Source organism: Callionymus lyra, chromosome 5, assembly GCF_982586985.1.
Source record: "Callionymus lyra chromosome 5, fCalLyr1.hap1.1, whole genome shotgun sequence".
NCBI lineage: Eukaryota > Metazoa > Chordata > Actinopteri > Syngnathiformes > Callionymidae > Callionymus > Callionymus lyra.
In genome coordinates, this window is record NC_141822.1 from 1,692,518 (window position 1) to 1,718,002 (window position 25,485).

At 43.9% G+C, this 25,485-nt stretch overlaps 1 protein-coding gene across 1 annotated transcript in view; it reads left to right on the top strand.

The window, feature by feature from the left end:
- The window catches only part of ror2 (receptor tyrosine kinase-like orphan receptor 2), a 60,103-nt gene that overhangs the window by 32,003 nt on the left and 2,615 nt on the right, over window positions 1-25,485 (top strand). Inside the window, exons 2-8 of the mRNA XM_087790424.1 lie at window positions 4,524-4,595; window positions 14,760-15,047; window positions 15,129-15,159; window positions 21,922-22,043; window positions 22,100-22,414; window positions 23,549-23,803; window positions 25,278-25,477. Of these exons, the coding sequence (XP_087646550.1) occupies window positions 4,524-4,595; window positions 14,760-15,047; window positions 15,129-15,159; window positions 21,922-22,043; window positions 22,100-22,414; window positions 23,549-23,803; window positions 25,278-25,477 (1,283 nt within the window). The remainder of the gene's footprint in view (window positions 1-4,523; window positions 4,596-14,759; window positions 15,048-15,128; window positions 15,160-21,921; window positions 22,044-22,099; window positions 22,415-23,548; window positions 23,804-25,277; window positions 25,478-25,485) is intronic.

Here is a 25,485-nt window from a genome sequence, read left to right on the forward strand (position 1 = left end):
GACATCATGAAGGTGTGTTAGTGAAGGTTCTTACCATCTTCAGCTGAGACATCATGAAGGTGTGTTAGTGAAGGTTCTTACCATCTTCAGCTGAGACATCATGAAGGTGTGTTAGTGAAGGTTCTGACCATCTTCAGCTGAGACATCATGAAGGTGTGTTAGTGAAGGTTCTTACCATCTTCAGCTGAGACATCATGAAGGTGTGTTAGTGAAGGTTCTGACCATCTTCAGCTGAGACATCATGAAGGTGTGTTAGTGAAGGTTCTTACCATCTTCAGCTGAGACATCATGAAGTTGTGTTAGTGAAGGTTCTGACCATCTTCAGCTGAGACATCATGAAGGTGCGTTAGTGAAGGTTCTTACCATCTTCAGCTGAGACATCATGAAGGTGTGTTAGTGAAGGTTCTTACCATCTTCAGCTGAGACATCATGAAGGTGCGTTAGTGAAGGTTCTTACCATCTTCAGCTGAGACATCATGAAGGTGTGTTAGTGAAGGTTCTTCAGCTGAGACATCATGAAGGTGTGTTAGTGAAGGTTCTGACCATCTTCAGCTGAGACATCATGAAGGTGTGTTAGTGAAGGTTCTTACCATCTTCAGCTGAGACATCATGAAGGTGTGTTAGTGAAGGTTCTGACCATCTTCAGCTGAGACATCATGAAGGTGTGTTAGTGAAGGTTCTTACCATCTTCAGCTGAGACATCATGAAGTTGTGTTAGTGAAGGTTCTGACCATCTTCAGCTGAGACATCATGAAGGTGCGTTAGTGAAGGTTCTTACCATCTTCAGCTGAGACATCATGAAGGTGTGTTAGTGAAGGTTCTTACCATCTTCAGCTGAGACATCATGAAGGTGTGTTAGTGAAGGTTCTGACCATCTTCAGCTGAGACATCATGAAGGTGTGTTAGTGAAGGTTCTGACCATCTTCAGCTGAGACATCATGAAGTTGTGTTAGTGAAGGTTCTGACCATCTTCAGCTGAGACATCATGAAGGTGCGTTAGTGAAGGTTCTTACCATCTTCAGCTGAGACATCATGAAGGTGTGTTAGTGAAGGTTCTTACCATCTTCAGCTGAGACATCATGAAGGTGCGTTAGTGAAGGTTCTTACCATCTTCAGCTGAGACATCATGAAGGTGTGTTAGTGAAGGTTCTTCAGCTGAGACATCATGAAGGTGTGTTAGTGAAGGTTCTGACCATCTTCAGCTGAGACATCATGAAGGTGTGTTAGTGAAGGTTCTTACCATCTTCAGCTGAGACATCATGAAGGTGTGTTAGTGAAGGTTCTTACCATCTTCAGCTGAGACATCATGAAGGTGTGTTAGTGAAGGTTCTTACCATCTTCAGCTGAGACATCATGAAGGTGCGTTAGTGAAGGTTCTGACCATCTTCAGCTGAGACATCATGAAGGTGTGTTAGTGAAGGTTCTTACCATCTTCAGCTGAGACATCATGAAGGTGTGTTAGTGAAGGTTCTTACCATCTTCAGCTGAGACATCATGAAGGTGTGTTAGTGAAGGTTCTGACCATCTTCAGCTGAGACATCATGAAGGTGTGTTAGTGAAGGTTCTTCAGCTGAGACATCATGAAGGTGTGTTAGTGAAGGTTCTGACCATCTTCAGCTGAGACATCATGAAGGTGTGTTAGTGAAGGTTCTTACCATCTTCAGCTGAGACATCATGAAGGTGTGTTAGTGAAGGTTCTGACCATCTTCAGCTGAGACATCATGAAGGTGTGTTAGTGAAGGTTCTTCAGCTGAGACATCATGAAGGTGTGTTAGTGAAGGTTCTTACCATCTTCAGCTGAGACATCATGAAGGTGTGTTAGTGAAGGTTCTTACCATCTTCAGCTGAGACATCATGAAGGTGTGTTAGTGAAGGTTCTGACCATCTTCAGCTGAGACATCATGAAGGTGTGTTAGTGAAGGTTCTTCAGCTGAGACATCATGAAGGTGTGTTAGTGAAGGTTCTTACCATCTTCAGCTGAGACATCATGAAGGTGCGTTAGTGAAGGTTCTGACCATCTTCAGCTGAGACATCATGAAGGTGTGTTAGTGAAGGTTCTTACCATCTTCAGCTGAGACATCATGAAGGTGTGTTAGTGAAGGTTCTTACCATCTTCAGCTGAGACATCATGAAGGTGTGTTAGTGAAGGTTCTTACCATCTTCAGCTGAGACATCATGAAGGTGTGTTAGTGAAGGTTCTGACCATCTTCAGCTGAGACATCATGAAGGTGTGTTAGTGAAGGTTCTTACCATCTTCAGCTGAGACATCATGAAGGTGTGTTAGTGAAGGTTCTGACCATCTTCAGCTGAGACATCATGAAGGTGTGTTAGTGAAGGTTCTTACCATCTTCAGCTGAGACATCATGAAGTTGTGTTAGTGAAGGTTCTGACCATCTTCAGCTGAGACATCATGAAGGTGCGTTAGTGAAGGTTCTTACCATCTTCAGCTGAGACATCATGAAGGTGTGTTAGTGAAGGTTCTTACCATCTTCAGCTGAGACATCATGAAGGTGTGTTAGTGAAGGTTCTGACCATCTTCAGCTGAGACATCATGAAGGTGTGTTAGTGAAGGTTCTTACCATCTTCAGCTGAGACATCATGAAGGTGTGTTAGTGAAGGTTCTGACCATCTTCAGCTGAGACATCATGAAGGTGTGTTAGTGAAGGTTCTTACCATCTTCAGCTGAGACATCATGAAGTTGTGTTAGTGAAGGTTCTGACCATCTTCAGCTGAGACATCATGAAGGTGCGTTAGTGAAGGTTCTTACCATCTTCAGCTGAGACATCATGAAGGTGTGTTAGTGAAGGTTCTTACCATCTTCAGCTGAGACATCATGAAGGTGTGTTAGTGAAGGTTCTGACCATCTTCAGCTGAGACATCATGAAGGTGTGTTAGTGAAGGTTCTTACCATCTTCAGCTGAGACATCATGAAGTTGTGTTAGTGAAGGTTCTGACCATCTTCAGCTGAGACATCATGAAGGTGCGTTAGTGAAGGTTCTTACCATCTTCAGCTGAGACATCATGAAGGTGTGTTAGTGAAGGTTCTTACCATCTTCAGCTGAGACATCATGAAGGTGTGTTAGTGAAGGTTCTGACCATCTTCAGCTGAGACATCATGAAGGTGTGTTAGTGAAGGTTCTGACCATCTTCAGCTGAGACATCATGAAGTTGTGTTAGTGAAGGTTCTGACCATCTTCAGCTGAGACATCATGAAGGTGCGTTAGTGAAGGTTCTTACCATCTTCAGCTGAGACATCATGAAGGTGTGTTAGTGAAGGTTCTTACCATCTTCAGCTGAGACATCATGAAGGTGCGTTAGTGAAGGTTCTTACCATCTTCAGCTGAGACATCATGAAGGTGTGTTAGTGAAGGTTCTTCAGCTGAGACATCATGAAGGTGTGTTAGTGAAGGTTCTGACCATCTTCAGCTGAGACATCATGAAGGTGTGTTAGTGAAGGTTCTTACCATCTTCAGCTGAGACATCATGAAGGTGTGTTAGTGAAGGTTCTTACCATCTTCAGCTGAGACATCATGAAGGTGTGTTAGTGAAGGTTCTTACCATCTTCAGCTGAGACATCATGAAGGTGCGTTAGTGAAGGTTCTGACCATCTTCAGCTGAGACATCATGAAGGTGTGTTAGTGAAGGTTCTTACCATCTTCAGCTGAGACATCATGAAGGTGTGTTAGTGAAGGTTCTTACCATCTTCAGCTGAGACATCATGAAGGTGTGTTAGTGAAGGTTCTGACCATCTTCAGCTGAGACATCATGAAGGTGTGTTAGTGAAGGTTCTTCAGCTGAGACATCATGAAGGTGTGTTAGTGAAGGTTCTGACCATCTTCAGCTGAGACATCATGAAGGTGTGTTAGTGAAGGTTCTTACCATCTTCAGCTGAGACATCATGAAGGTGTGTTAGTGAAGGTTCTGACCATCTTCAGCTGAGACATCATGAAGGTGTGTTAGTGAAGGTTCTTCAGCTGAGACATCATGAAGGTGTGTTAGTGAAGGTTCTTACCATCTTCAGCTGAGACATCATGAAGGTGTGTTAGTGAAGGTTCTTACCATCTTCAGCTGAGACATCATGAAGGTGTGTTAGTGAAGGTTCTGACCATCTTCAGCTGAGACATCATGAAGGTGTGTTAGTGAAGGTTCTTCAGCTGAGACATCATGAAGGTGTGTTAGTGAAGGTTCTTACCATCTTCAGCTGAGGCATCATGAAGGTGTGTTAGTGAAGGTTCTTACCATCTTCAGCTGAGACATCATGAAGGTGTGTTAGTGAAGGTTCTGACCATCTTCAGCTGAGACATCATGAACATCTTTCACTCTGGTCCATATTTCTAGAACAATCCAAACACAAACTCATTGAAGAACATTTCCAAACCTTCTTCAGTCAACTATGGACGTGTCTCCGTCGAAGGTCTTCATGTCAGACAGGTTCACGTTCAGTCGTAGAACGAACACAATGAACTGATACTTTATTAAAAGTCATTTATGAAAACATCTGACCTTCTTCTCTGGTCCTGCAGCTGATCCTGGTCTGTCGCTGGAGGCTGAAGGTCTGGCTGAGGCTCAGAGCGGAGCTGCACCAACACATGAAGGTAAGTCCTCAACGTAGTCTGTGGAACATCAGTCACATGACTCTAACATGTTTGGTCGTGTTAACATAACAACTACTTTATTGAAAACATGTTACAACATCAACCAATGGGACGCTTCCTTTGTCATGAGCCCCGCCCACTGAGTGGAGCACTAAGAGATTTGATTGGATCAGACGTGTGTCAATCAAAACAGCTGGTGTTTGAAGATTGTCTTGAAGTGAGAGTCGTCAGATGTTTGTGATCATGTTTGTCAACTTGGAACTTGTGTGACTGACATGAAAGATTAAATTAATCTTATTTTGCGTGAAGCTCGTGGAGAAACATGGTCTTATGTTGAGGCAGCAGTAATGACTCTGAGTGACTCCTGAGGAGCAGAGTTTCATCTCAAATATGAATCTGTCGACGTCTCTTTACGGCTCTGGCTGTGACTCAATGTTCCTGAAGCTGCTCCTGGAGGATCTTCTCCGCGTGAAGGTCGTGCAGAAGCTGCTCCTGGAGGATCTTCTCCGCATGAAGGTCGTGCAGAAGCTGCTCCTGGAGGATCTTCTCCGCGTGAAGGTCGTGCAGAAGCTGCTCCTGGAGGATCTTCTCCACGTGAAGGTCGTGCAGAAGCTGCTCCTGGAGGATCTTCTCCGCATGAAGGTCGTACAGAAGCTGCTCCTGGAGGATCTTCTCCACGTGAAGGTCGTGCAGAAGCTGCTCCTGGAGGATCTTCTCCGCATGAAGGTCGTACAGAAGCTGCTCCTGGAGGATCTTCTCCGCGTGAAGGTCGTGCAGAAGCTGCTCCTGGAGGATCTTCTCCACGTGAAGGTTGTGCAGAAGCTGCTCCTGGAGGATCTTCTCCGCGTGAAGGTCGTGCAGAAGCTGCTCCTGGAGGATCTTCTGCGCGTGAAGGTCGTGCAGAAGCTGCTCCTGGAGGATCTTCTGCGCGTGAAGGTCGTGCAGAAGCTGCTCCTGGAGGATCTTCTGCGCGTGAAGGTCGTGCAGAAGCTGCTCCTGGAGGATCTTCTGCGCGTGAAGGTCGTGCAGAAGCTGCTCCTGGAGGATCTTCTCCGCGTGAAGGTCGTGCAGAAGCTGCTCCTGGAGGATCTTCTCCGCGTGAAGGTCGTGCAGAAGCTGCTCCTGGAGGATCTTCTGCGCGTGAAGGTCGTGCAGAAGCTGCTCCTGGAGGATCTTCTCCCCGTGAAGGTCGTGCAGAAGCTGCTCCTGGAGGATCTTCTGCGCGTGAAGGTCGTGCAGAAGCTGCTCCTGGAGGATCTTCTGCGCGTAAAGGTCGTGCAGAAGCTGCTCCTGGAGGATCTTCTCCCCGTGAAGGTCGTCCAGGGTCTCTCACGAGAGCTGCTGCCGTGGAAAGACATGTTTCCGCCAAGAACCTCTGGTGGAAAATGAGCCTGGACAGCGTTGGCTGGAGCAGCGTCTCAGTGATTATCGTATCGTTGACTCTGGAGACTGTATTTACTCGTGGAAGAAGTGAGTCGCTCTGAGAAACATGCTCGTTATCTTTTATCATCTAACGTCACTGAGCCTCGTCGCCAGGAGAACATGGTCGCTTTCAATGTCCAGTGAAATAAATATATATATATTTATATACACAGTATTTAGTATTATTTTATTGATGTTTATGAAAGTGATTAATTCAAGTTACTGGCTCCTGATTGGTTGGTAAAAATGTGAAAGTTCAACACATTGTCAATAAAGTTCTGCTGCGCTCGACACCCACGGATCAGAACTGGACTCGGGGTCTAATGAGAGCGGCGTGTCCTCACCTTCCGTCGGGGGCCACGGCTCCACATTCAGGGTCTCTGGACGGATGCCAGAGCTGCTGGAGAAGAAAGCTGCTTTTCATTAGGTCTCTTTGGAGGTTCTATAGGTCTCTCTGGAGGTTCATTAGGTCTCTCTGGAGGTTTTTAGGTCTCTGGAGGTTCTTTAGGTCTCTCTGGAGGTTCGTCAGGTCTCTCTGGAGGTTATTTAGGTCTCTCTGGAGGTTCTTTAGGTCTCTCTGGAGGTTCATCAGGTCTGTCTGGAGGTTCATCAGGTCTCTCTGGAGGTTCTATAGGTCTCTCTGGAGGTTCTTTAGGTCTCTCTGGAGGTTCTTTCGGTCTCTCTGGAGGTTCTTTAGTTTTCTCTGGAGGTTCTTTAGGTCTCTCTGGAGGTTCTATAGTTCTCTCTGGAGGTTATTTCGGTCTCTCTGGAGGTTCTATAGTTCTCTCTGGATGTTCTTTAGGTCTCTCTGGAGGTTCTATAGGTCTCTCTGGATGTTCTTTAGGTCTCTCTGGAGGTTTTTAGGTCTCTGGAGGTTCTTTAGGTCTCTCTGGAGGTTCTATAGTTCTCTCTGGAGGTTCTATAGGTCTCTTTGGAGGTTCTATAGGTCTCTCTGAAGGTTCTATAGGTCTCTCTGGAGGTTTTTAGGTCTCTGGAGGTTCTTTAGGTCTCTCTGGAGGTTCTTTAGGTCTCTCTGGAGGTTCTTTAGGTCTCTCTGGAGGTTCATTAGGTCTCTCTGGAGGTTCATTAGGTCTCTCTTGAGGTTCTTTAGGTCTCTCTGGAGGTTCTTTAGGTCTCTCTGGAGCTTTTTAGGTCTCTTTGGAGGTTATTTAGGTCTCTCTGGAGGTTCTTTAGGTCTCTGGAGGTTCTTTAGGTCTCTCTGGAGGTTCGTCAGGTCTCTCTGGAGGTTATTTAGGTCTCTCTGGAGGTTCTTTAGGTCTCTCTGGAGGTTCATCAGGTCTGTCTGGAGGTTCATCAGGTCTCTCTGGAGGTTCTATAGGTCTCTCTGGAGGTTCTATAGGTCTCTCTGGAGGTTCTATAGGTCTCTCTGGAGGTTCTTTAGGTCTCTCTGGAGGTTCTTTAGGTCTCTCTGGAGGTTCATCAGGTCTCTCTGGAGGTTCTTTAGGTCTCTCTGGAGGTTCATCAGGTCTCTCTGGAGGTTCATCAGGTCTCTCTGGAGGTTCTATAGGTCTCTCTGGAGGTTTTATAGGTCTCTCTGGAGGTTCTTTAGGTCTCTCTGGAGGTTCATCGGGTCTCTCTGGAGGTTCATCAGGTCTCTCTGGAGGTTCTTTAGGTCTCTCTGGAGGTTCATCAGGTCTCTCTGGAGGTTCTTTAGGTCTCTCTGGAGGTTCTATAGGTCTCTCTGGAGGTTCATCGGGTCTCTCTTGAGGTTCATCAGGTCTCTCTGGAGGTTCTTTAGGTCTCTCTGGAGGTTCATCAGGTCTCTCTGGAGGTTCTTTAGGTCTCTCTGGAGGTTCATCAGGTCTCTCTGGAGGTTCTTTAGGTCTCTCTGGAGGTTCATCAGGTCTCTCTGGAGGTTCTTTAGGTCTCTCTGGAGGTTCATCAGGTCTCTCTGGAGGTTCTTTAGGTCTCTCTGGAGGTTCATCGGGTCTCTCTGGAGGTACGTCAGGTCTCTCTGGAGGTTCTTTAGGTCTCTCTGGAGGTTCATCAGGTCTCTCTGGAGGTTCTTTAGGTCTCTCTGGAGGTTCGTCAGGTCTCTCTGGAGGTTCTTTAGGTCTCTCTGGAGGTTCATCGGGTCTCTCTGGAGGTACGTCAGGTCTCTCTGGAGGTTCTTTAGGTCTCTCTGGAGGTTCATCAGGTCTCTCTGGAGGTTCTTTAGGTCTCTCTGGAGGTTCATCAGGTCTCTCTGGAGGTTCTTTAGGTCTCTCTGGAGGTTCATCAGGTCTCTCTGGAGGTTCCTGTCATGGATCACTGAGCCTGCTCCAGCTCCGTCATCAAACCATCCATCCAGCCACGATCACTGATCTGATGCCACACACGCGTGAACGTCCTCACACGTCACGGACGAGAAGATCCTCCGCGACCTCTGACCTTCAGCTGCCGAGTCTAGTTCACGCTTCATCATCTCAACACAAACCTTCTCAGTTCTCAGACAAACGCGTCCGAGCGTATCTTGGCAGTCGACGCGACAACTGTGTGAAAGACTCAGAGCCAAGAGAGCTTTGATGCTGCACAGACTCCATGAGCAGAGTCCTGACCCCCCTCCCTGGACCCCCTCCCTGAACCCCCCTCTCTCGACCCCCCTCTCTCGGACCCCCCCTCCCTGGACCCCCCTCCCTTGAACCCCCTCCCTGGACCCCCCTCCCTTGAACCCCCTCTCTCGACCCCCCTCTCTCGGACCCCCCCTCCCTGGACCCCCCTACCTCGGACCCCCCCTCCCTGGACCCCCCTCCCTGGACCCCCCTCCCTTGAACCCCCTCCCTGGACCCCCCTCCCTCGGACCCCCCCTCCCTGGACCCCCCTCCCTTGAACCCCCTCCCTGGACCCCCCTCCCTTGAACCCCCTCCCTGGACCCCCCTCCCTGGACCCCCCTCCCTCGCCCCCCTTCCCTTGAACCCCCTCCCTCGACCCAGATCTCAGTGGCAGAAGAAACCAGAACATCAGATTCTTGAAGTCTTGTTAGAAGATCCTCCTCCTGAGATGAAAGCAGAAACTTCCTGGTGTCATCTGCAGCATTAACTTGACAAAGAGTCTGGAGTCGAGGCGGACTCTCTGAGTGGACCAGGATCTGGGCTCTGGTCTCTGTTTTTCCATTGTGTAAACTGGAGTCTGGCTGCAGCTCAACATGCAGACGCTGCTGAGATTGTTTATCGTCGTCTCTGGTTCTTAAACAGTCGAGGCTCATCAAAGACTGAGAGGAAACACAAACTATTTATGTTTTTAGTTCAATCATTGTGTTTATAATCAAACACAATTAAACTTGTTTTTCTTATCAGGATGAACCTTCATGTGTATAGTATAGTAACAAGTATATATGTGTAGTATTGTCCAGTACTTGACTCTGGTGTTGTGATAGTATAGTAACAAGTATATATGTGTAGTATTGTCCAGTACTTGACTCTGGTGTTGTGATAGTGTAGTAACAAGTATATATGTGTAGTATTGTCCAGTACTTGACTCTGGTGTTGTGATAGTATAGTAACAAGTATATATGTGTAGTATTGTCCAGTACTTGACTCTGGTGTTGATAGTGTAGTAACAAGTATATATGTGTAGTATTGTCCAGTACTTGACTCTGGTGTTGTGATAGTGTAGTAGCAAGTATATATGTGTAGTATTGTCCAGTACTTGACTCTGGTGTTGTGATAGTGTAGTAACAAGTATATATGTGTAGTATTGTCCAGTACTTGACTGTGGTGTTGTGATAGTGTAGTAACAAGTATATATGTGTAGTATTGTCCTGTACTTGACTCTGGTGTTGATAGTGTAGTAACAAGTATATATGTGTAGTATTGTCCAGTACTTGACTCTGGTGTTGTGATAGTGTAGTAGCAAGTATATATGTGTAGTATTGTCCAGTACTTGACTCTGGTGTTGTGATAGTGTAGTAACAAGTATATATGTGTAGTATTGTCCAGTACTTGACTGTGGTGTTGTGATAGTGTAGTAACAAGTATATATGTGTAGTATTGTCCTGTACTTGACTCTGGTGTTGATAGTGTAGTAACAAGTATATATGTGTAGTATTGTCCTGTACTTGACTCTGGTGTTGATAGTGTAGTAACAAGTATATATGTGTAGTATTGTCCAGTACTTGACTCTGGTGTTGTGATAGTGTAGTAACAAGTATATATGTGTAGTATTGTCCTGTACTTGACTCTGGTGTTGATAGTGTAGTAACAAGTATATATGTGTAGTATTGTCCAGTACTTGACTCTGGTGTTGTGATAGTGTAGTAACAAGTATATATGTGTAGTATTGTCCAGTACTTGACTCTGGTGTTGTGATAGTGTAGTAACAAGTATATATGTATAGTATTGTCCAGTCCTTGTCTCTGGTGTTGTGATAGTGTAGTAGCAAGTATATATGTGTAGTATTGTCCAGTACTTGACTCTGGTGTTGTGATAGTGTAGTAACAAGTATATATGTGTAGTATTGTCCAGTACTTGACTGTGGTGTTGTGATAGTGTAGTAACAAGTATATATGTGTAGTATTGTCCAGTACTTGACTCTGGTGTTGATAGTGTAGTAACAAGTATATATGTGTAGTATTGTCCAGTACTTGACTCTGGTGTTGTGATAGTGTAGTAACAAGTATATATGTGTAGTATTGTCCAGTACTTGACTCTGGTGTTGATAGTGTAGTAACAAGTATATATGTGTAGTATTGTCCAGTACTTGACTCTGGTGTTGTGATAGTGTAGTAACAAGTATAGATGTGTAGTATTGTCCAGTACTTGACTCTGGTGTTGTAGTATTTACAGACCACATGACTCTTGATAAAGTCGTAACTACTTCAATTTGTTTTCAAACCAAAATATGTCCAAACATCAGAATTAAATGCTGCTGGACTCACTGTATCCTCTCGTCCTCAGTCATCATTCTTCCTTTATCTGTTCAGGACGTAACGACTGCTGCCATCTAGAGGCTGGAGGTTAAATATCAACACAAACATGAACAAATGATGTGTATATTAATATTACTATTTGTAAATAATAAGGTATTAGTTAATGATTCATTTTTACTTCCTTGTCAGACGTTGAAAGTATTTGTTTGTGAAACTAAAGAATAGTTTTTAAAGAAAGTCTTGATAAAAGAGCCAGAAGTGGAACAATTACTTCAGACACAAGGTCAGACGTCTGGACCTGGTCAGGAGGAACCTTCTGTTCTCAAGAAGAACAGTCACTCTGTGAACACCTGTCAACAACAACAACAACAACACAACAACAACAACAACAACAACAACAACGACAACATCAACAACAACATCAACGGGATAGAAATGAGGGTCAAAGGTCTTTGAGCTTCATTGAAGCTTCTGAACTTCACCATTACAAGGATCAGAAACCAGTAGATGTTTAGTGAGGCCTGTGGCAGACTGGAACCCTTTCCAGGGTGTCCCTCCTTTCCCCCTAACTAGCAGGGAGAGTCTTCAGGCCGAGGCAGGACCTTCAGGAACACTGGCAGCAGCAGAGACTCATCGTCACACAAACAACGAAAGTGTAAACGTTCAAGAGAGAGAAACCCGAGGAGGACAAGAGAGCGAGGGATGAGATGATGGAAAAAAGATCAGAAGACTCTTCATCCACACATGTCAGCCTGAGGTCAGTGTCACGTACACAGTGTGAGCAGAACAAATGTTTCTGAAGGTCAGAGACCCCCATCGAGATCCTGCTCAACATCAAGGCTTCTTATCTTCTCCTCGTCCTTCTTTTCTCTCCACGATCAGATCTGTTGATCTGGATCCACCACAGACGAGTGTTCCAGGAGAACATGATCAGATCTGTTGATCTGGATCCACCACAGAGGAGTGTTCCAGGAGAACATGATCAGATCTGTTGATCTGGATCCACCACAGACAAGTGTTCCAGGAGAACATGATCAGATCTGTTGATCTGGATCCACCACAGACGAGTGTTCCAGGAGAACATGATCAGATCTGTTGATCTGGATCCACCACAGACGAGTGTTCCAGGAGAACATGATCAGATCTGTTAATCTGGATCCACCACAGACAAGTGTTCCAGGAGAACATGATCAGATCTGTTAATCTGGATCCACCACAGAGGAGTGTTCCAGGAGAACATGATCAGATCTGTTGATCTGGATCCACCACAGACGAGTGTTCCAGGAGAACATGATCAGATCTGTTGATCTGGATCCACCACAGACGAGTGTTCCAGGAGAACATGATCAGATCTGTTGATCTGGATCCACCACAGACGAGTGTTCCAGGAGAACATGATCAGATCTGTTGATCTGGATCCACCACAGACGAGTGTTCCAGGAGAACATGATCAGATCTGTTGATCTGGATCCACCACAGAGGAGTGTTCCAGGAGAACATGATCAGATCTGTTGATCTGGATCCACCACAGACGAGTGTTCCAGGAGAACATGATCAGATCTGTTGATCTGGATCCACCACAGACGAGTGTTCCAGGAGAACATGATCAGATCTGTTGATCTGGATCCACCACAGACGAGTGTTCCAGGAGAACATGATCAGATCTGTTGATCTGGATCCACCACAGACGAGTGTTCCAGGAGAACATGATCAGATCTGTTGATCTGGATCCACCACAGAGGAGTGTTCCAGGAGAACATGATCAGATCTGTTGATCTGGATCCACCACAGACGAGTGTTCCAGGAGAACATGATCAGATCTGTTGATCTGGATCCACCACAGAGGAGTGTTCCAGGAGAACATGATCAGATCTGTTGATCTGGATCCACCACAGACGAGTGTTCCAGGAGAACATGATCAGATCTGTTGATCTGGATCCACCACAGACGAGTGTTCCAGGAGAACATGATCAGATCTGTTGATCTGGATCCACCACAGACGAGTGTTCCAGGAGAACATGATCAGATCTGTTGATCTGGATCCACCACGGACGAGCGTTCCAGGAGAACATGATCAGATCTGTTGATCTGGATCCACCACGGACGAGCGTTCCAGGAGAACATGATCAATATTTCCTAAACACTCGTGACCTCCACCGACGTATCTCCACTCGTGAGTCTGTGGTCTCTGGACATCTGACAGAAGAACTTTCCATGAGCGTCAACAACGTTCCTGCAGTGAGTGTTCCTCAGACGTTCCAAGGACCTCCTGCAGAGACGTGCTCGTGGTGTTCTCAGAGTTCTGGCAGAAGCAGGAGGTCTGACCCGGTGGTTCTGACGGCCTTCACCATGAGTGTTTGAATGTTGTGGAGACAGAAACGTTTGTGGTTCTCGTCAAACGTTGCTCGGAGGTCGAGGAACGAGCTGGAAACGCTGGAGAGATGGTGGAATATTCAAGAACGTTTCTTTGTGTTCTTGGGGTCGCGGGGGCAGCAGCTTCAGCAGGGAGGTCCAGACTTCATGTGTGCTGGGTTCATGAACACAGGACCAGCTGAGAGTCTTAGCTCAGCTCTCTTTCTAGCTCCACAGACCAGTGTCTGCAGAACCTCTGACTGAACTGAGATACATTCAAGGATAGAAAACAACAGAAGATCAAATTAAATAATATATCTTTAAAAATGATGAAGATGATGATGAAGTCAGGGTTCTGATGATGAAGTCATCTTCTCTTCATCTCATCTTCTCTTCATCTCATCTTCTCTTCATCTCATCTTCTCTTCATCTCATCTTCTCTTCATCTCATCTTCTCTTCATCTCATCTTCTCTTCATCTCATCTTCTCTTCATCTCATCTTCTCTTCATCTCACCTTCTCTTCATCTCACCTTCTCTTCATCTCACCTTCTCTTCATCTCATCTTTTCTTCATCTCACCTTCTCTTCATCTCATCTTTTCTTCATCTCACCTTCTCTTCATCTCATCTTCTCTTCATCTCATCTCATCTTCTCTTCATCTCACCTTCTCTTCATCTCACCTTCTCTTCATCTCACCTTCTCTTCATCTCACCTTCTCTTCATCTCATCTTTTCTTCATCTCACCTTCTCTTCATCTCATCTTCTCTTCATCTCATCTCACCTTCTCTTCATCTCAATTCTTCTCTTCATCTCATCTTCTCTTCATCTCACCTTCTCATCATCTCACCTTCTCTTCATCTCACCTTCTCTTCATCTCACCTTCTCTTCATCTCACCTTCTCTTCATCTCACCTTCTCATCATCTCACCTTCTCTTCATCTCACCTTCTCATCATCTCATCTTCTCTTCATCTCACCTTCTCTTCATCTCACCTTCTCTTCATCGCACCTTCTCATCATCTCACCTTCTCTTCATCTCACCTTCTCTTCATCTCACCTTCTCTTCATCTCACCTTCTCTTCATCTCATCTTCTCTTCATCTCACCTTCTCTTCATCTCACCTTCTCTTCATCTCACCTTCTCATCATCTCACCTTCTCATCATCTCATCTTCTCTTCATCTCACCTTCTCTTCATCTCACCTTCTCTTCATCTCACCTTCTCATCATCTCACCTTCTCTTCATCTCACCTTCTCATCATCTCATCTTCTCTTCTTCTCACCTTCTCTTCATCTCACCTTCTCTTCATCTCACCTTCTCATTATCTCAACTTCTCATCATCTCACCTTCTCATCATCTCATCTTCTCTTCATCTCACCTTCTCTTCATCTCAACTTCTCATCATCTCACCTTCTCATCTTCTCTTCATCTCACCTTCTCTTCATCTCACCTTCTCATCATCTCATCTTCTCTTCATCTCATCTTCTCCTCATCTCACCTTCTCTTCATCTTCTCTGTGCTTGCAGGTTATTACCTGGAGTTCCAGGAGCCCGTCAACAACATCACACACTTCCAGGGCCAGATGGCCACGTTACACTGCAAAGTCTCGGGCAACCCTCGGCCCAGCATCCGCTGGCTGAAGAACGACGCCCCGGTGGTCCAGGAGCAGGGACGCATCACCATCCGCAAGACTGAAGCCGGATCTAAACTGCGCATCCAGGACCTGGACACCACGGACACGGGATACTACCAGTGTGTGGCCTCCAACTCTCTGAAGGTCATCTCAGCCACTGGGGTGCTTTATGTCAAGCTGGGTGAGTTTCTACATCACGACCTTACGTGTTACTGTGATCAACCTTTGACCTGTTGGTAAAATATGTTCTTCATATTCACAGGTCAGATGCCAACACTCACCCCTGATGATACGTGAGTTCATGGTTCAGTTCTGCAGTGTGTTGATGTCACAGTACAAGGATACATAGTGATATATAATGATAGTGTAGTAACAAGTATATATGTGTAGTATTGTCCAGTACTTGACTCTGGTGTTGTGATAGTGTAGTATCAAGTATATATGTGTAGTATTGTCCAGTACTTGACTCTGGTGTTGTGATAGTGTAGTAACAAGTATATATGTGTAGTATTGTCCAGTACTTGACTCTGGTGTTGTGATAGTGTAGTAACAAGTATATATGTGTAGTATTGTCCAGTACTTGACTCTGGTGTTGTGATAGTGTAGTAACAAGTATATATGTGTAGTATTGTCCAGTACTTGACTCTGGTGTTGATAGTGTAGTAACAAGTATAAATGTGTAGTATTGTCCAGTACTTGACTCTGGTGTTGATAGTGTAGTAACAAGTATAAATGTGTAGTATTGTCCAGTACTTGACTCTGGTGTTGTGATAGTGTAGTAACAAGTATATATATGTAGTATTGTCCAGTACTTGACTCTGGTGTTGTGATAGTGTAGTAACAAGTATATATGTGTAGTATTGTCCAGTACTTGACTCTGGTGTTGTGATAGTGTAGTAACAAGAATATATGTGTAGTATTGTCCAGTACTTGACTCTGGTGTTGTGATAGTGTAGTAACAAGTATATATGTGTAGTATTGTCCAGTACTTGACTCTGGTGTTGTGATAGTGTAGTAACAAGTATATATGTGTAGTATTGTCCAGTACTTGACTCTGGTGTTGTGATAGTGTAGTAACAAGTATATATGTGTAGTATTGTCCAGTACTTGACTCTGGTGTTGTGATAGTGTAGTAACAAGTATATATATGTGTAGTATTGTCGTGTACTTGACTCTGGTGTTGTGATAGTGTAGTAACAAGTATATATGTGTAGTATTGTTGAGTACTTGACTCTGGTGTTGATAGTGTAGTAACAAGTATACATGTGTAGTATTGTCCAGTACTTGACTCTGGTGTTGATAGTGTAGTAACAAGTATATATGTGTAGTATTGTCCAGTACTTGACTCTGGTGTTGTGATAGTGTAGTAACAAGTATATATGTGTAGTATTGTCCAGTACTTGACTCTGGTGTTGTGATAGTGTAGTAACAAGTATACATGTGTAGTATTGTCCAGTACTTGACTCTGGTGTTGTGATAGTGTAGTAACAAGTATATATGTGTAGTATTGTCCAGTACTTGACTCTGGTGTTGTGATATTGTAGTAACAAGTATATATGTGTAGTATTGTCCAGTACTTGACTCTGGTGTTGTGATATTGTAGTAACAAGTATTTATGTGTAGTATCCTCTCATCCTCAGTCATCCTTTAGCTTAGCGATTTTAAAGCCAAAATCAAATAAAAATAATGCATAAATATTAAATATATATATATATATATATATATATATATATATATATTGTCTCGTACTAGAACGATCTACACTGAGCTTCTCTCGGATCAACATTCATTTCTTCTGCTGTAACTCAGGTTCGCAGACGTTCCTACAGGAAACGATTCTAAACTTTCGTGAAGCTTCACGTGTTGATTCTCCAGATGTTTCCAAACCTGCTGGTATTTACTGCAGATGTTTCTCCTGGACTTCTGTCAGTGGTTTGTGCTGCAGCTCGTCAGGATCCTTTGATGACACGTTTACGAGCGTCGCTCCACGGATCATAAGAATGTTTCCCTGATAGTAGCTAATGTTGTCCCTGATGTTTTTCTCTGTGCCCGGAGCTGAAGCAGGAACGTGTGGAGACTCGTCTGTGAAGGTTCATGTTCTTCTGAGTCTGTGAAGGTTAATGTTCTTCTGAGTCTGTGAAGGTTAATGTTCTTCTGAGTCTGTGAAGGTTCATGTTCTTCTGAGTCTGTGAAGGTTCATGTTCTTCTGAGTCTGTGAAGGTTAATGTTCTTCTGAGTCTGTGAAGGTTAATGTTCTTCTGAGTCTGTGAAGGTTCATGTTCTTCTGAGTCTGTGAAGGTTCATGTTCTTCTGAGTCTGTGAAGGTTCATGTTCTTCTGAGTCTGTGAAGGTTCACTTTCTTCTGAGTCTGTGAAGGTTCATGTTCTTCTGAGTCTGTGAAGGTTCATGTTCTTCTGAGTCTGTGAAGGTTCATGTTCTTCTGAGTCTGTGAAGGTTCATGTTCTTCTGAGTCTGTGAAGGTTCATGTTCTTCTGAGTCTGTGAAGGTTCATGTTCTTCTGAGTCTGTGAAGGTTCATGTTCCTCTGAGTCTGTGAAGGTTCATGTTCTTCTGAGTCTGTGAAGGTTCATGTTCTTCTGAGTCTGTGAAGGTTCATGGTCTTCTGAGTCTGTGAAGGTTCATGTTCTTCTGAGTCTGTGAAGGTTCACGTTCTTCTGAGTCTGTGAAGGTTCATGTTCCTCTGAGTCTGTGAAGGTTCACGTTCTTCTCCCAACACTGGGCTAAAAATAGACTCCGGCTCTGGATGTTGAGACGAGCTGGAAAGAATTTTGACTCACGTTTACATTCGGACCAACTGTCTGAGAGCCTCGTCCAGGGGGCGTATCCCAGCATGCACCAGGGCTTTCATGCGACTGAAGGCCTCGTAAACGTCTGGTTTGATTGTTAGAAACGTTACAACCTTGAGTGTGGAGAGAACGTTCATGGAGAACATTTGAAACTTTTATTTCATGACATCTTGTTTGAGATCTTTTTACAATCATTGAGTCAATATTTTGATTGAAAGATTGAATTTGTTTCTATTGGATAATTGGATGAAATCGTTTGTTTTTAAAAAGATAAAAGAGGAAATAAAACGCCATGAAGAGTTTGATCAGTATCTCTGTGATCTGTTGCTTTAGTCTGGAGACTCTTTTATAGCAACATTTAGATCTTTGATTTTTGATTTTAATACTATTTATGTTATTTATTTAAATGACAACAAACTGTTTCAAATAATAATTACATCATCAAAAACAATAAATCATTTCATGACATTCTTTCAGTAGCTTTTGTTCACGAGTGAAGGGCGTTGAATAATGATGTGGTAAAGTTTACGAGATAAAAGTTATTCTAGACCATTTACACATACTGATGATTATAATAATTATTATTCAAATATTTAAATCAATCAAAGGTTAAAGAGAATTTCATTAAAACAATAAAACAAATTCAAATGATCAAATATAATGTATATTCAATGTATAAAGTATATAGTACAGTATAAATATAATGTATAATCAATGTATAAAGTATATAGTACAGTATAAATAGAATGTATAATCAATGTATAAAGTATATAGTACAGTATAAATAGAATGTATAATCAATGTATAAAGTATATAGTACAGTATAAATAGAATGTATAATCAATGTATAAAGTATATAGTACAGTATAAATATAATGTATAATCAATGTATAAAGTATATAGTACAGTATAAATAGAATGTATAATCAATGTATAAAGTATATAGTACAGTATAAATATAATGTATAATCAATGTATAAAGTATATAGTACAGTATAAATATAATATATAATCAATGTATAAAGTATATAGTACAGTATAAATATAATGTATAATCAATGTATAAAGTATATAGTACAGTATAAATAGAATGTATAATCAATGTATAAAGTATATAGTACAGTATAAATATAATATATAATCAATGTATAAAGTATATAGTACAGTATAAATATAATGTATAATCAATGTATAAAGTATATAGTAAAGTATAAATATAATGTATAATCAATGTATAAAGTATATAGTACAGTATAAATATAATAATATAATTGTTACGTTGTCGTTACGTGGTCGTTTCGTTGTTGTTACGTTGTCGTTACGTTGTCGTCACACAGACCAGGTTAGACCAGTGACCACAGACCAGGTTAGACCAGTGACCACAGACCAGGTCACCACAGACCAGTGACCACAGACCAGTGACCACAGACCAGTGACCACAGACCAGGTTAGACCAGTGACCACAGACCAGGTCACCACAGACCAGTGACCACAGACCAGTGACCACAGACCAGTGACCACAGACCAGGTCTAAATCACTGGTCTAACCTGGTCTGTGGTCACAGGTATTTTCTTCGTCTCGTTGTCATGTTGTCATGATGTTGTCATGTTGTCATGATGTTTTCATGATGTCATGATGTTGTCATGTTGTCATGTTGTTATGTTGTCATGTTGTCATGTTGTCATGTTGTCATGTTGTCATGTTGTCATGTTGTTATGTTGTCATGTTGCCATGTTGTCATGTTGTCATGATGTTGTCATGTTGTCATGATGTTGTCATGTTGTCATGATGTTGTCATGTTGTTATGTTGTCATGTTGTCATGTTGTTATGTTGTCATGTTGTTATGTTGTCATGATGTTGTCATGTTGTCATGTTGTTATGTTGCCATGTTGTCATGTTGTCATGATGTCATGATGTTGTCATGTTGTCATGATGTCATGATGTTGTCATGTTGTCATGTTGTTATGTTGTCATGTTGTCATGTTGTTATGTTGTCATGTTGTTATGTTGTCATGATGTTGTTATGTTGTCATGTTGTCATGTTGTTATGTTGTCATGTTGTTATGTTGTCATGATGTTATGTTGTCATGTTGTTATGTTGTCATGTTGTTATGTTGTCATGTTGTTATGTTGTCATGATGTTGTTATGTTGTCATGTTGTCATGTTGTTATGTTGTCATGATGTTATGTTGTCATGTTGTTATGTTGTCATGTTGTCATGTTGTTATGTTGTCATGTTGTCATTATTTATTGTTGTCTTTTCTTTGAATTCTTTGATTTGAAGAATCTTTTCATTCAACGTAACAACAGCAAATATTTTCTGAATCTTTAGAATTTCAGGTTAAAATATGTCATAAAACAGTTTAAATTCATGTTTAAAAACAACATTGAATTCAAGTTGATGGTTTTAGAAATTATTTACTTTTTATCTCTTTTTTCATCTTTTATTTTTCTATTTACAATCTTGTAATGAAACACTTTTTAATTTACATGTTGATTCTTACTTTGGTGTTTTTCGTGTCTGTGGTCACTGGTCTGTGGTCACTGGTCTGTGGTCACTGGTCTATGGTCACTGGTCTGTGGTCACTGGTCTGTGGTCACTGGTCTGTGGTCACTGGTCTGTGGTGACCTGGTCTGTGGTGACCTGGTCTGTGGTCACTGGTCTGTGGTCACTGGTCTGTGGTCACTGGTCTGTGGTCACTGGTCTGTGGTGACCTGGTCTGTGGTGACCTGGTCTGTGGTCACTGGTCTGTGGTCACTGGTCTGTGGTGACCTGGTCTGTGGTGACCTGGTCTGTGGTCACTGGTCTGTGGTCACTGGTCTGTGGTGACCTGGTCTGTGGTCACTGGTCTGTGGTCACTGGTCTGTGATGACCTGGTCTGTGGTCACTGGTCTGTGGTGACCTGGTCTGTGGTCACTGGTTTGTGGTCAATGGTCTGTGGTGACCTGGTCTGTGGTCACTGGTCTGTGGTCACTGGTCTGTGGTCACTGGTCTGTGGTGACCTGGTCTGTGGTCACTGGTCTGTGATGACCTGGTCTGTGGTGACCTGGTCTGTGGTGACCTGGTCTGTGGTCACTGGTCTGTGGTCACTGGTCTGTGATGACCTGGTCTGTGGTCACTGGTCTAACCTGGTCTGGTCACTGGTCTGTGGTCACTGGTCTGTGATGACCTGGTCTGTGATGACCTGGTCTGTGGTCACTGGTCTAACCTGGTCTGGTCTGTGGTCACTGGTCTGTGATGACCTGGTCTGTGGTCACTGGTCTAACCTGGTCTGGTCACTGGTCTGTGGTCACTGGTCTGTGGTGACCTGGTCTGTGGTCACTGGTCTAACCTGGTCTGTGGTCACTGGTCTGTGGTGACCTGGTCTGTGGTCACTGGTCTAACCTGGTCTGTGGTCACTGGTCTGTGGTGACCTGGTCTGTGGTCACTGGTCTGTGGTGACCTGGTCTGTGGTGACCTGGTCTGTGGTCACTGGTCTGTGGTGACCTGGTCTGTGGTGACCTGGTCTGTGGTCACTGGTCTGTGGTCACTGGTCTGTGGTCACTGGTCTGTGGTGACCTGGTCTGTGGTCACTGGTCTAACCTGGTCTGTGGTCACTGGTCTGTGGTCACTGGTCTAACCTGGTTTGTGGTCACTGGTCTGTGGTCACTGGTCTAACCTGGTCTGTGGTCACTGGTCTGTGGTCACTGGTCTGTGGTGACCTGGTCTGTGGTCACTGGTCTAACCTGGTCTGTGGTCACTGGTCTGTGGTGACCTGGTCTGTGGTCACTGGTCTAACCTGGTCTGTGGTCACTGGTCTGTGGTCACTGGTCTAACCTGGTCTGTGGTCACTGGTCTGTGGTGACCTGGTCTGTGGTCACTGGTCTAACCTGGTCTGTGGTCACTGGTCTGTGGTCACTGGTCTAACCTGGTCTGTGGTCACTGGTCTGTGGTGACCTGGTCTGTGGTCACTGGTCTGTGGTCACTGGTCTAACCTGGTCTGTGGTCACTAGTCTGTGGTGACCAGGTCTGTGGTGACCTGGTCTGTGGTCACTGGTCTAACCTGGTCTGTGGTCACTGGTCTAACCTGGTCTGTGGTCACTGGTCTGTGGTGACCTGGTCTAACCTGGTCTGTGGTCACTGGTCTAACCTGGTCTGTGGTCACTGGTCTAACCTGGTCTGTGGTCACTGGTCTAACCTGGTCTGTGGTCACTGGTCTAACCTGGTCTGTGGTCACTGGTCTAACCTGGTCTCATTGCTCCTGCAGCTCCGGCGACAAAGGCTTCTGTCAACCGTACCGAGGCATCGCTTGCGCTCGAGTCATCGGGAACCAGAGCATCTACGTCGAGTCTCTGCAGATGCAGGGCGAGAGCGAGAACAGCATCACAGGTGAGTCGTGCGACCCTCGACCCCCCGTGACCCAGACTGACCCATGTGACCCGCAGCCGCCTTCACGATGATCGGCACGTCCACGCACCTGTCCGACCAGTGCTCGCAGTTCGCCATCCCGTCCTTCTGCTACCACGTGTTCCCTCTGTGCGACGAGGGCTTCAGGGGTCCTCGCCGGCGCCAGCTGTGCCGCGACGAGTGCGAGGCGCTGGAGAAGGACCTGTGTCACGCCGAGTACTCCATCGCTCGCTCCAACCCCATGATCCTCATGACGCTGCAGCTGCCGCGCTGCCACCTGCTGCCTCGACCCGGCACTGCCGACGCCGCCTCCTGCATGAGGATCGGAGTTCCTGCCGACAAGCTCGGAGCCTGTGAGTCGACCGTCGTCACTCGGCGTCGTTACTTACTTACAGACTAACTGACTGACTTACTAACTAACTAATACTTACTTATACTTACTTATACTTACTTATACTTACTTATACTTACTTATACTTACTAACTAACTAACTACTATTACTTACTTACAAACTTACTTACTTACTTACTTACTTACTTACTTACTTACTTACTTACTTACCTACCAACCAACCAACCAACCAACCAACCAACCAACCAACCAACCAACCAACCAACCAACTTACTTATACTTACTTATACTTACTTATACTTACTAACTAACTAACTAACTAACTAACTACTATTACTTACTTACAAACTTACCAACCAACTTACTTATACTTACTTATACTTATTTATACATACTTATACTTACTAATACTTACTAACGTACTTACTTGCAAACTTACTTACAAACTAACTAACTAACCAACTAACCAACCAACCTACGTATACTTACTTACTTACTTAGTTACTTACTTACTTACAAACTAACTACAACAACCAATCTACGTACTTACTTGCTTTTACTTACTTAGTTGCTTACTTACTTCGTTACTTAATTACTTACTTTTACTAACTTACTTACTTAGTTACTTACTTACTTACAAACTAACTACAACAACCAATCTACGTACTTACTTGCTTTTACTTACTTAGTTGCTTACTTACTTCGTTACTTAATTACTTACTTTTACTTACTTACTTACAAACTAACTAACTAACCAACCAACCAACCAATCTACGTACTTACTTGCTTTTACTTACTTAGTTGCTTACTTACTTCGTTACTTAATTACTTACTTTTACTAACTTACTTACAAACTAACTAACAAACTAACCAACCAACCAACCAACCTACTTATACTGACTTACTTACTTGTACTTACTTACTTACTTACATGCTTACTTATACTCACTTACTTATACTAGGAAGTTAAAATATATATTTATATTATTATATCACATTATAAATATTATTATTATTAAAAACAAATACTTTTATCTTCAACATGTGATTTAATTTCTTCTTCAAAGTTCTGTAGAAAAATCCTTGAAGTAAAAACTCTTCAGTATCTTGAGACTAAAGTCCTGCTGGTCCACAGACTCGCCCGCGGACCAGAGCTGCTACAACGGCAGCGGCGGCGACTACAGGGGGACGGTGAGCGTGACCCGGTCGGGTCAGCACTGCCAGCCCTGGAGCTCCCAGTACCCCCACAGTCACCACGTGTCCCGCGAGCACCCCGAGCTCTGGGGCAGCCACAACTTCTGCCGCAACCCAGGCGGGCAGATGCAGGCGCCCTGGTGCTTCACCCTCGACCCCCAGGTGCGCGTGGACCTGTGCGACGTGCAGCCCTGCGGTGAGTCTCTGGGTCAAGGTGACCCGGGGTTTGAGAAGATCCAGCAGCAAAAAGAATGGTTTCAAAGACACATATTTGCTGGAAAAGTCGTTCTTATTCGAACTACTGCTGCACGATATTGGAATATGTGCGATATTCAATATTGATATTACTGTGATATTGTTTCCTTTCACCTAAAAATGCACTTGTGAGTACAGAAGTGAAGGTCCGGGGGTTTATAGAAAACGATTATATTTTCCTTTCGTTTATTTCACGCTTCTGTGTCGACATGATGGTAGAAAAATATCACTTCTAACGCTCAGTCTCGCGGGACTTGCATCGGTTTCCCGTGAAACTGAGCGACATCAGAGAGGAGCCGCCGGCGCGTCGTGATATCACCAAATCAATAATAAATCCACCTCCTTGTACACACTTGACGCTAACAACTTAGCTCGTTAGCATACGGTGAAGACGGACACACAACACTTTATAAATGACGCTAACAACTTAGCTCGTTAGCATACGGTGAAGACGGACAGGTTTACACTTGTTTATAACACTTTATAAATGACGCTAACAACTTAGCTCTTCTAAGAAAACAACTGAGACGAGATGAAAAGTTCTTACAATATGTTGCTTTAACAAAGGAGGTTGAAAGAGACGAGTGACTGGATCACTAGTGTTTGACTAGATCATGAGTTAGTATTACTTCACTGGATCACTAGTGTTTGACTAGATCATAAGTTAGTATTACTTCACTGGATAACTAGTGTTTGACTAGATCATAAGTTAGTATTACTTCACTGGATCACTAGTGTTTGACTAGATCATAAGTTAGTATTACTTCACTGGATCACTAGTGTTTGACTAGATCATAAGTTAGTATTACTTCACTGGATCACTAGTGTTTGACTAGATCATAAGTTAGTATTACTTCACTGGATCACTAGTGTTTGACTAGATCATAAGTTAGTATTACTTCACTGGATCACTAGTGTTTTGACCTATTTTCACCTCATTCAATCTACTTTTTTCACCTTCACCAAATTTTTTTTACTATTGGCAAAAGAAGAAGAACATGAAGGTTCAGAGCCTTCATGTTCTTCATGTTCTCTCAGAGGTTCTATGACGAGTCCATGAAGAACATGAAGGTTCAGAGCCTTCATGTTCTTCATGTTCTCTCAGAGGTTCTATGACGAGTCCATGAAGAACATGAAGGTTCAGAGCCTTCATGTTCTTCATGTTCTCTCAGAGGTTCTATGACGAGTCCATGAAGAACATGAAGGTTCAGAGCCTTCATGTTCTTCATGTTCTCTCAGAGGTTCTATGACGAGTCCATGAAGAACATGAAGGTTCAGAGCCTTCATGTTCTTCATGTTCTCTCAGAGGTTCTATGACGAGTCCATGAAGAACTTCAAGGTTCAGAGCCTCACATAGAAGTGACGTTGAGTCAAACGAAGGAACACGAAGAGTGATCATGATTCTCTTGCTCCAGTTCCTCCAGAGAACCCCAGGAAGGAGATCCTGTTCATCCTGGTTCCAGCCATCTCCATCCCCCTGGTCATCGCGTGTCTCTTCTTCCTGGTCTGCATGTGTCGGAACAAGCAGAAGACTCCGAGCGACTCGCCTCCTCGCTGCCCGACCAACGGCTCGCCGGTCCAGGACGTGGAGCTGACGCTGCTGAGCCAGAAGCAGGTAGTTTT